The following is a 12,704-nucleotide window of genomic DNA, read 5'->3' as shown; positions in this document are numbered from 1 at the left end:
TTGATTATTATTTGATTCTGCTCATTCATATTGAACTCGTTATTTGCTCAAATCCTAAACTGTTGCGGAATATTTCTTTGATTGAAGATCTCTTTAAGATTACTTGAACGGGTTAGAAATAAAATAGCACTAGATTACATTCAATAACCGATTGAGTTTTGCTGCTTAAATGTTCAACTTCAACTGCCTTTTTCTCATCTGTCCTTATCCGTGCTGTATTATTTACTTGGCTTGAATGGTTGCTTAGTTGACAGAACACGCCCAGTTCAGTTAATACATTGTTTATCATTTTTGTTAATCTGTTTTCAATTTCTTACTGTTCGCATCTCTAATTTATTTTTTTATTTTGGAGTACTCTAGAAAAATAAGTTTTGTTTTGAAAATGATAAAAAAGGACTCACTCGTCGGTACGAGGACCGATCGTTCCCGGTGCCTTTACTATTAGTGCACTTCATTTTGGCTTAAACGTATTTTCTATATGCAGTGTGAAAAATATTAAAGTTTGAAGTTTCAAACTTTCGAACAAGTTCTCGAAAAATTGCTTGAAAATATGAAATACTTTGAAGAAAACTAGAGTTGAGAAATCTTTGTAAATACCATTTGGAAAGCTTGGAAATTATTTTAAAGTCACTTTAGTGTTCTCTTAAAACTTTAAGTAGGTTTGAGATTTTGCTCTAATTCGATTACCACCTATTTAGAGTTCTATCTCATCTTCCTTAAGTTCTTTTACAGATGTGATTATGCTCGTTTGTGATATTGAATGAAAGTGAATGCATGGATGCATTAATCCTAAGATGAATGAAAAAAAAATGACACATTCCTACCACAATATTCTTCTAAGACATTCTTACCATAACATATATCTAAGATTTTTGTTTTTATAGTTATCATATATAAGAAATAAAAGTTTTTGAAAATGGATTGAGATTGTAGACCATCAAACATGAATCCAATATTAGGTCATTACTTGAGTTGTGGTTTTAATGAAATCAGTAAATGAAAATGACCATGAAGAGGAAAAATGTCCAAAAGAATGCAAAAGATGAGATATTTGATTCTAAGAAAAATTAGAGAAAGAGAAAAATAAAAAATGTTGAAAATCACAAAATCAAAGATTTAAAAGAAAGAAAGATATGCATTCATACACATATACATATATGCATACATATGTATATCTATATACGTATAGATACATATATGTAAGTTTATGAAAATGAGGTTTGAATTTGAGTAGAAAAGGAAAATGAAGCTTTCAAAAGAAAGAGAGAAAGAGAGGGCGATAGAAAAGATGCACATACATGTGTATATACTATCACATATACACATATATGGAATATTATAAAAACTTGATTGATTTGAATAAAGAAAGAGATTTTAGAGGAAAATAAATGGAGAAGGATATATATATATATATATATATATATATATATATATATATATATATATAAGAAATTTGTAGATGAAGGCGTTTGACTTGAAAAAAGAAAAAGATTCTAGAGAGAGAGAGAGAGTAAGATATTCATATATATATGCATTCATATTGACACAAAAAATTGTAAAAGAGATACGTAAACATAAAGAGAGAATGATAAAGAGAATCATCATGTAAACACATATATATATATATATATATATATATATAACATGTATATACATGTATGTCTTCAAGAGTTTAAAAATGAGTTAAAACATCCGACTTCAAGTTTGATGTAGGTCGAAGGGGAGCTTAGATTCATGCAAGAGTTTAAACTAAGTCTCCAAAGCCATATTAGAAAGGATTCTTTTAAAAATATTTTGGAATACGTAAACATAAAACATAGTTATTTCATTGGTTGCAAGAGAATATGTTTCTTCCACCGTTGGGTATGGAAAAAACTCAAATCACACGATAGAGCACTAACTAGGGTTCCTAATCGGTCGATTAAAAGGAAACTAACGCGAAATGTATGAAAATGCACTTTCAGATGTACAAATTCGTGAAGGTTTTTTCGGGTTGGAGAAGCCCCAACCTCAAAAATTAATCAACACAATAATAAAGAGAGAATCTCAATCCACACTCATTCTCACCATATATTCACATATAAATAAAAATTAAGCAAGCATGCATTGATATACAATATTCAAGGAAGGAGAGAGAGAGAGAGAGAGAGAGAGAGAGAGAGAGAGAGAGAGAGAGAGAGAGAGAGCATGATAGAGGGAGGGAGAGAAAAAACATGATGTACAGATAGATAGAACATGAGGTAACTATGAAATGATATACCATTTCACTTTCCATGCTCTTAGTGCACTCAAGCATAATCTCTTGTCTTAAACTAGATATTGAGTGCTTTCTCCTTTGGTCATAGGGAGATGAAGATGAGAAGAAAATGATGACGATGTCGTATTTAATAGAAAATATGATTTAGGCATGAAATAAAAGATTATCTCATCTTTTTCATGCTCCCGGTGCACTTTAGCATAGCCTCTTGTCTCTAAAATAGAAATTGTTATTTCCTTCGGCTATGGGGAGACGAAGATGAGAAGAACATGAAAAATGAAAGACAATGCATATTTAATGAAATAGAAAACATGATTTAAGTTGAAATGAAAGATCATCTCATCTTTTCATACTCCCGGTGCACTCGAGCATAGCCTCTTGTATCTAAAATAGAGATTGAGTGTTATCTCTTTTGGTCATGAAGAGATGAAGATGAAAATAACATGAAAAATGAAAGACAGTGTCATATTTAATTAAATAGAAAACATTATTTAAGCTTGAAAGTTTGAAATGAAAGATCATCTCATCTTTTCATGCCCCCCGTGTACTCGAGCATAGCCTCTTGTCTCTAAAATAGAGATTGATGTTATCTCCTTTGATCATGAGGAGATGAAGAAGGGAAGAAAATAAAGAGAACAACAACCAAATTATATTAAAAAAAAAAGAAATAGAAATAATAACAAGAACATATTAACGAAGAGAAAGAACAATAATAACAAATACTATAATCAAGAAAAGAAAGAACATGATTTAATAATGAAAGATCATCTCATCTTCTTATGATCCCAGTGCACTCGAACATAATTCTTGACTTTAAAATAGAGATTGAGAGCTATCTCCTTTGGCCATGGAGAGAGGAAGAAGTGAGGAAAATGAAGAAAGAAAGAGGTATGAGAATAGCTTGTGGAAAAATGAACACTTAGCTTGGAGATCCCCTTGAGTGAAGCTCCAAAATGATGCCTCCAAGAGGGTTGTGACTTGACGAAACTTGCTTCTAAGTTAGAGAGAAAATGAAAGAGGAAAAGAACAGAGAGAGAGCTCAAGAGAAACTCTAAGTCTTCAAGTGAAAATACACTATCGTTTCTCCCAAGAGCCAACTCTTGCCCAAGAAGAGGGATTGTGAGGGTACTTATAGAGAGTTTTGGAGCCAAAACTCAAAATTTATTTTTTTTATTTTCTCAATATTTTCATTCGAATTTCAAAGAATTTTGAATTATTTTCAATTTTTTTTTAGAAAAATAGGCTTTGACTAAGTGGGATTGGCCACTAGCCCCGCAAAACACCCATTTGAGGTGTGGGCAGGCCTATTCCCTACCCAAAGAGATCAAATCCGCCCCCTAAGGGGCTGTTTTTTTGCAAGGAAAAGGAAGGGGCGCGCCCAGCACTTGAAGACCGTGCGCTGCAGTGACCCGCGGTTGCTGTAGCGATTGCTCACGCAATCGCCCATGTCGTGCGACGCACGGTCGAGCACGTCCTATCGCGCGACTGTGCGTCGCGGGATGCTCAATCCCCTTTCTTTTTTTTTTAAACGAAATTCATTAAAATATATAAAAAAAAGCTATTTATATAGGAAGCATGATATATATTTTTATTTGAAATGTAAAAAAAAGCTTTTTTCTAGTAAAAGTATAAAAATTCATCTTTTCTTGTTTAATTTATCTAAAGGCATATAAAAAAAATTATTATAAAAGGGTGGTCGACTCCCTTTTGAGCAACTCCGAACTTGCACCAAATCCGATTTTGGTTTAGTCGGTTGTCGACTCGTTCGAGCGTGCGACTTCAGTTTAGAAAATGTTTTGGCATGAGAAATGAGCTTTTAAAGCAAAGGGAAGGTCCGTGCACGCGCGACGCACAAATTTTGTGGTTTCGAACACAATTCGAATTTTGGGTCTGAAATGTTGATTTGGATCTAAACTTAATTTTGGATCTAATTTAGAACTGAAAGTTGTATCTTAGATTTGAATCTTGCGTCTAAATTTGGGTTTTGTGCTAGGATGGAATAACGTAGTCTTTTTAAAAAAAATTGGGAGGATTAGACTTACTCAGACAGGCATATTTGTATTTGTAAATTATTTTTCCTTGTTCCCATTCGCACAAATATGCGCTGTCACATTTTTGACTTGCTTCTTCTAATTTCTGCTACTTTTAGTTGATTTTCCAGATTCAGATACTACCACCATCAGTAATAATGCTCGAAATTCTGTTTAGGTTCATGAAAATAATCTTGCAGATTAGGATTGACTGGCTCGTTCTAACGTTTAGGCAAACTAGTGTTTTTACTAATTATAGCCCCAGATGGTTCACTTTTACAGTATCTTTGTCAAATATTTTTGGAATTGCTGGTTGTGAAAATTTTCATTGCGGTCACAATTGGTTTTCATCTATATTTTTGGAATTGCAAAATTACGGATGAAAAGAAAATTACGATTCACTCTAGCCTAAGTATTTTAAAGATGGCATGCTAACTGAAACCCTAAATTGTAAAAAGAGTTGCTGGTTTTCTTCATCAGGGAAAAGAAAAACTCATTCATCGTTCCAATTGGCAATTCTTATTGATATTGCCCATCAAAATCATGGGCCAACTTCCTTTCTGGTGAATCAGATCAGACGAGATGGCAAAGGGGCCCGCGAGTAGGCAATTCACAGGCACACGATGATGAAATATCCACAGTTGGAGGCCCAAAAATATCCAGTAGGGCGAAGATTCAAACTTGAATATCTGAAGATAAGTAGCCAAAGTTTTATCACAATAAAAAAGTTGGGGGGCTTGCGGCCCTAACAACAGATGACAAAGAAAATTGGAAAGCAGAGGACGTTCTTCAAGAGCTTTGCTGCAACCAGAACAACCAAGAACTTTGCCTGCCTAAGTAACTTTAAATTAATGCAACGGCTATTCTCACCGAAGAATTAGTAAAGAAACCAAGACCCTTTACTTTTCCACCTCAAAAAATAGGAAACGAAGTCGATAGTTAAGCGGCCAAACTATCCTTGCCGGATTTTGAGCACAATTCCGGCAGCCAAACACGCAATCAGATTGATAAAAGGATGCTCTAAATGTGATCAAGAAATGCGGATACTGATTCATGGTTCCACCATTCTTTTGTAAGCCACAGTGGGCCGTACTTGAAATGGAGAAGGGCACTTGGACTTTTAAAGCCACTTAACAAAGGTCTAAAACTGAATTCTTCACTAAAACAATCTGTTTTTACAGGAAAGCGAAAAGGAAAGCTGTGAAGAGCTGAGATGAAGATCTGTAAACCAATCCAACGTTGTGAACGAAATCCCTAAAAGTGCTGCGGAAGCATTGGTTTCGATCTCATTGGAAGCATGTCCATCAAATTGTGCAGTTGTTAGAAGGTTAGTGATGAAAAAGAAAAAGAAACACATCAAAGACGACAAAGCTTGCATCAAGAGAGAAACGTAGACGTGTTCCCACCAACAGATGAGAAGTAGAAATCCACTGTCATGGCTGTTGAAAAGGTTCAACCGCCTCAGCTTAAACCGCTTAAAGAAAGAAACAAACAAGAAAATCAAGCAGAGCCCACCGAAGAGCCAATGCCGGTCATCTTTCGCCATTAATAGAAATGCAACTCACAAGAGATAAGACACCCGAATAGAACATTCACCTAAATCAGATGTTTGAAAAAGTTTTTGATTTCCATGGGCCAAGAAGAGGATCTGCCTTACTTCTTCCGCTATATTTTGAGTTCATTTCCTTGGAAAACAGAAGATCAATCTCACCTTGATTTGTCATCAAACTGGGGCATCTAGAAGCTCGATTTTGAGTGCGGTTGAGAGGTCAAAGAATTCCCAAGTAGCTCCGGCACTTGCACCAAACACCCAATCTACATCCGAGCCACAATGAGCTTATCATCGCAGCAACCAAAGACAAAAACTTCCCTCCACAAGCCAGCAGGGTACGACCGGCTTGGTCCCGCAATCTCCGCCTTAGTCCCGTCATGATAATGACGACCATAAGGATGAAAAATTAAAAAGCCTCGCCACTAGTAGGCAGCAAACTAGATAAAGTTATCAAAACCACATTTTAGTTAGAAGCCACATTCTCGCTCCCTTTCCGTCTCTCTCGAAGCAACAAAATCCACTAATCAGTCGCCTGCAATTCTATACAGTATTCATGTTAAAGTTCGAACAGGAGAGAGGAAAGATCAAAGGCAAAATCTGGAGTAGCGGTATTGAATCTTTCAATATCATTGGAGATGATATAAAATGTAAACATCCTCCCTTCAACCATCTGTTGGTATTACTTCCATAATCCCCGTTCTATACAAAAGAGAGAAAAAAAAAAAAAAAAGGAAAACCACCCATTTACATTGCCGGAACCTGTGTTCAAAATATCGAAAAAGAGGAAAAGAACAAGAAAGCAGAAAAAAGAAGAGAAAAAAAAAAAATCAAAGGAGGAGTTTGAAGAGAAAAGAAAAATACAGCGGAGCCGGAGCAGCTCAAGAGGCCCAGGTGAGGCGAGGCGGTGGGGGAGCGAAGGGAAGGCTCCGGACGATGAGAAGTCTCACCCGCCTGGGCAAGGGCGCCCCGTGCACCAGCTGCTCCAGCATCCTCGTCAGAAGCATCGTGTACTCCTCCAGCAGCTCCGCCACTATCGCCACCAGAATCATCTCCTCTTCTTCTTCTTCTTGAGATATTTAGAACTCCCCAAGGAGACGTGAAAAACAGAGGATGATCGAGAAAAGGGAAAACAGAGGAAGGAGACAAAGAAGCCACGGGAAGATAATTCTTCAACGGGACCTTCTTTTATACCCGCAAGAGCAAAACCCGTTCTGGGTTTTGGTAGAGGAATCTGGGGCGCCCCTATTATGAGGTGGGACCCACTTGGTTCGCAAATTTTCCGCCCCCCCCTCCAAACATCGCCCTCCCGCAGGCAGCTTGACATCCTTGTTCATGAAAATTCTTCGCGCCGCATCAACATCAACTCCTCCGTTCTTCTGAGATTTTTAAATGCTTTACACACCCTTCTGGAAAAAAATACAGAGCTTCCAAAATGTAACTGGCTCTGAGAGTAATGAACTTCTCTGCGATCTTTAGGCGATTCCCATCTCCATTTTAGAATGTGAAAGTACCGAGATATTTGTGAAATGTCACAGATCTTTTTTTTTTTTTTTCACAGTATTTTTTTTTTAATTCAGATCTAATTAAACTGCCACAAAGAGTGCGCAAACCGGCAGCACGTAATCACTTCCACATTTAGATGAACAGTAGCAAGTAGTTGAATGATGTGTTATAGATCCATTCAAATTTCAAAACAAACATTAACCTTGAAGATATAAAAATATTCCAGGTGGTTTTCTTAAACTAGTCATTAAAAAAAAACATATTACGTTTGCTTGCATGCATATGCATCTGACCAGGGTAGGTACCACTTTAAAAATCATCAAGTTGCCAAAAAATATCATAATGAAGTTCGGATCAGCGTGTCATCTTTTAGGCGTTTGATCCGTGGGCTCGCCAAATTTATCCAAATCATAAAAGTGAGAAGATTAGTTTTTAATTGCACGGTTCCATTACCTGCGATTCAAAAAGCTTTTGAATGAATAATCATGTTTTTTCCCCCAAGAGGGTGAAGAAGTTATTTCAAATCATTATTTTTTCCACCATCTTTTTTTGGGAAAACCTCAGCGAAGATTGAAAACCTCTCAACACCAAAGCGAATAAATGGAGGCGATAACATAAAGAATAAGAAGGTTACTTAGAGGCGTTAAAATATGATTGTCGTTTTCCATAGAACGCCGGGAGTAGGCGTCCGTGACGTCCGTCCTTATCTCGGCTTTCTTGTTGCTGAGTCTGCCAATGCCGTTGGACGTGTTGTATTAAACTACGTTTGGCTTTCCAGCAGCTTCGACGGATACCGACAGCTGTCAGGCGACATGACGCCCTTCACCGCCGCTGCTTCCGGCCACTGCCCGCTTTCTCTCTCTCCTCTCCTGCCCCCGGTTTTGGCTTTTCAGCTTCGTCTCCGTCCGTCTGCAGAAAAGCAGGTCTTCCAAAACCATGGGTCTCATGGTTTTCCCCTCTCTCTTTCCTTTTTTCTCTTTTTATTTTTCAGGTCTGCAAAGTGTGCCCGTTTTAGCTGTCATGTTCAATGTTGATGAATTTCTCCCGTTTTAGATCTTGTGAGGGACATGAAACGAAGGTTTTGAAACCACTAAAATAAAACCAGGAATTGTCGTCATCAGTCCGAATGACAATTACATGTAGTATAAATGTGCTTACAAATCTAGCAAAACCACATGTTATATCAAATAGTACACATTATATATATATATATATATATATATATATATTAACAAAGCTTGTATTCTATAAATACAATTTCTGGATTTTAAAACCATGCCTAAATTTTGGGTCCAAACAAATCCAACTCCATCAACAGTGTTGCATAAGTCCCAAAAAACTTAAGTCTATTATTAACTGAACCTCTAACAATCTATTTTACGTATAAAATGGTCTGATGTTGAAACCGAGTGGTCAGCATCGGACTCATCGATGTGTGTTGTTTTGCAAATTGATGTTTTATAATAGAAAAACATCGAGTGGTCAACATCAGACCCATAGATGTGTTGTTTTATAATAGAAATTCTATTATTGATGCCTGCATCAAATCAAACTAAACGAGCGTTTTAAAAATACATTGTATGTGCATTTATAAAATTTATTTTATTATTAATCCTTTGTTAAAGAAAGTTTCAAATCAGTCAACTCAAGTTTGGCTTGTGACTAATGGCTGGTGGGCAGGTGGTCACCGGTTCGAAGTGGCATGGGCTTTGATTCCCTTCTGTCAATGTCAATTAAGTGAAACTAGTATAGTAGCTGACATGCATTGAGGGGCCAACACCAAGTACCTGTAACCCTCTCCACCTCGAAAGCAAGAAAATAGTGTAACAATTCGACCCACTTCTATATTGAGCTTAAGCTCTTCGTCCAACAGTCCCAGCCGAAGGTTTTCAAACTCCACCTTTACACGATGCAAATGGCTGAAATCTGCAATAGAGGTGGGGACAAGATTAGAGATGGCAAGACTTGAACCAGAAAAAAAAAGGTAGCCGGACCCACTGCATCTGACGGACGGACGTAGGGTACCATGGGATCAGGTTCAATGCTCACAGCAAAAACTAATAGATCGAGTCACATGCACATCAGGAACCTGGTCGAAGAATCCTTACCAGTCAAGATCTGTGGCCCCCTGGGGTGTGACCCACTGCCGTTTCTTGTGGATAGGCTCCAATTGAAATCAATCTTTATCCACCTTCCCCTTTTTCTCCAAATTTGAAAACACCAACTTTAGAATGGGACATCTGGCTGTCATAGTTTAACCTTTGCTCAATCTTTATCCACATTTAACTTTTCTCTGTTTTTTTTTTTTTTTTCAAATTTGAAAACAAGAATTTTAGAATGGGAGATCTGGATGTACTAGTTTACTGCCAGCGTAGCTAGCCACTTATCTAATAATAGCATAAAGACTCACTGAACCCCAAGAAGCTTCCAGTACTCACGGCCAGATATCGGCTGGCTAATGACTCTTCAGTTTGTGTTTACTCATTGGCTTCTATCTTGGATTCTTGATCCCACTTACATTGAAGTCACCTGTCTGTATCACTTCGATCCCACCCTAGTGCACAAAATCTTTGTTTTTATTTACTCAACGCAACACCACCCATCTCCTTTTACCTGCTCCCATGATCTTTCTTTACCTTTTTCGTCAAGAAGAAACGGGGGAAAAAAAGGAAAACGGAGAACACCAGAGAACTGTAAACCACTCCCGGTATGATAGGAACCCCTGGAGGCAGCTCATACAACTGTCACATAGCAGCAGTCTGATGCAAAATTGTTCCCTCTATTTGAAATTGCTGGTTCTGGTCACGGGACAAAGTATTATCATACTACTATTTATTATTCAAATTCTGTATCTTTTATAGATTTGGTATTGAAATCAGCTCTGATATTTTATAGCATGCTGGTCAACTTTGTCACAGTTTAGAAGTGTTCTACAGTTGTCACTTTGGCTTATGATTTTCATGGAATTCTGCACTGATGCAGGCAAAGTCCAGATCACGTCAACCAGCCAATTCCAGTACATGTAATCAAGCTTAGTGAACATGTAGAACAGAAATTCAGCAGCATAAACGTCATGCAACTTATAGAAGATATTTCCAAATAACAGAATTGTATGTCGTATAAGATACTGTAAAGAAAGGTTAGGTCTACAGTTTCCTTGAGGCAACAGCAGGAACACTCAACTTCGTGGCACCCAATGCAACTAAGAGTAGCTCTGTTGATATAGAACAAGAGAACCAAAGACCGGGCTATAAATGGGACCAGTAAGATTTCTTCTTATGCATAGGGAACCGCAAGTCATGTACTGCGTATTTCTCCATTAACACTGAACTGGCCTAAAGTTTACGAAGACAAGAAATCAGTCTAACCATCGATAGTGTCCTTCAGCCTACATTGGAAAGGGTATTCACAATCTACCATCACCTTTATAGCGAGGGTATTTATAAGATATTTATCACAAGTTGGTTGCAGTTGCTTATGTTCAAGTGTAATGATTGACAATGTAAAGAAATGATCAAACATACATCGAAAAATGCTCTCAGCTAGCCTTTGAAATGTCAAGACTGCTCGGCATGCATCTGTGCACTTACCATCTGCTAATTATCAGTAATAACAATCCACCTTTAAATAAACAAACTTATGTCCACCGTAAGCTTTTTTCACCCTCATAACCATTGAAGGGTACTGCATTATCATCTTCTCGGACCGGAAAATTTCTCAAGTAGAGGGAGATGAACCCCTTCACTTGGGGCGTATACATGGAAAATAGGTACCATTAACAAGAAAAAGGAATCTAAGCTAGGAAGTTCAAACAAAGTCATGTCAATAGATTTGACTAGACAGGTTCAAGGCATATTTAACTCTCACAAGAACATCACAAAGATCTTGCAGAGAATGATTCAAGATCACATGAAAATAAAAATAAAAAAAGCAAAGTATCTCTTGGCATCATATGGTATACCTTTACAACATTCACGCCAGTTAACTAGAGACTTCACAGAAAATAGGCATATCCTACTGCAGTCACATTATCAACACAAGGGTGCAATTATTACAGTAACTCCCAAGGTTGCTCTAGACCACTCAAACAACATTTCACTGGATCATACATCTCAAAGATTGCGGATTGGCTAGTAAAAGCCTGTCGACTGCTGAAACCATTCTCTTACTCTTCCAGAACCTAGCCAATTGAGATGCATTCCAAACCTCATTTAATTGAAACCTTTGATGCGTTAATTTTCCAGATTTCAAAATATTTTGATAGTAAAATTCTGTTTTTTGATAGGCAACAAAAATTTAATTTAATCATAGATCAGATCCTTGTAGGCCAGAGTCAGCCAGCTGTTTGATGCAATCGGCAATTCACCAGGTACTGTCACATATTGACATAATGAACAGAAACCAGCTTCAAGCAAAGTCCCAAGATTGAATTGATTAGGATGCCACTAAGTTCAATACACTTTGTGACATAAAATGACCTGCAGGTAAAACATACCTCCATGTCTATATCCCAAATTGTTGACACAGCTGGACACTGGTGCGGCTATATAGGATTCTGTTGACTCATTTTTTGTACTTTTTACTATAATTTTATATTTTTATATAGTAATCTAAATTTTTATGAATACAAACAGTCAAAATGTGTTTATTTGTTTAAAATCTCCCACTCTCTCTCTCTCTCTCTCTCTCTCTATATATATATATATATATATAATATAGGATTTGTGGATTTCCTCGCCTAGGTTTGGGCGAAAAATTCTTCCGGCCTCTCACAGCATACTGCCCGATGCATCCACAGGCTCCCAAAGTCTAATTATTATGACAAGACCATTATATTCTACAAACTGTAAGGAAAGACCATGGACATGAGTCCACAAATTTACGTTTATGAATCCATAAATATGATGCTGACAGCTAATTCTTAAGAGCGACCAGATGAAAAAATCACCATAATTGTGATAGAGTGGGGTTTATGCTACAATTTTGCAAACAATTCCATCAAGCAGCCAACCACCGCTTTGGCCCATAAGAAATAAGCAGTATATATCATAGCGGTCATTGCCCAGCCTTCATCATAACGTATGAAGTGAAAAACAATCGAATATTGCTTGACTAAGTGTGAAATATCATCCCTTCAGGCATAAAGAAAAAAAAAAAGCAATACTGTTAACTGAACCAGATAATCACGATATTGTTTAATCATCTAATAGGTTACCAGAAATCCCCAATGACAACCATTAGGCAATGTAGCCTGAGACCAAAAAGCACCTTCAAATATTATCCAATGTGGAATGTCAGACACACATTGTCTACGTGGAATGTCAGAGATATCACCATGCACCATACAGAGTCTTACTTTGTG

General features: G+C 37.2%; 1 protein-coding gene across 1 annotated transcript; it reads right to left on the bottom strand.

The window, feature by feature from the left end:
- Positions 1-6,442: 6,442 nt before the first annotated feature.
- Positions 6,443-7,040, bottom strand: LOC116261191 (uncharacterized). Its single transcript, XM_050079692.1, has one exon. The coding sequence runs from the start codon at positions 6,886-6,888 to the stop codon at positions 6,718-6,720; it is 171 nt and encodes a 56-aa protein (XP_049935649.1). The 5' UTR covers positions 6,889-7,040; the 3' UTR covers positions 6,443-6,717.
- Between the last annotated feature and the right edge of the window lie 5,664 nt (positions 7,041-12,704).

The sequence above is a fragment of the Nymphaea colorata genome, chromosome 9 (assembly GCF_008831285.2).
Source record: "Nymphaea colorata isolate Beijing-Zhang1983 chromosome 9, ASM883128v2, whole genome shotgun sequence".
Lineage (NCBI taxonomy): Eukaryota > Viridiplantae > Streptophyta > Magnoliopsida > Nymphaeales > Nymphaeaceae > Nymphaea > Nymphaea colorata.
Note: the sequence above shows the minus strand (reverse complement) of the source record. Positions and strands in the feature narration are given on the sequence as shown.

Bases quoted from the DNA above. Each gene is read 5' to 3' on its own strand.
- LOC116261191 (XM_050079692.1), bottom strand. From the start codon at position 6,888: ATGATTCTGGTGGCGATAGTGGCGGAGCTGCTGGAGGAGTACACGATG.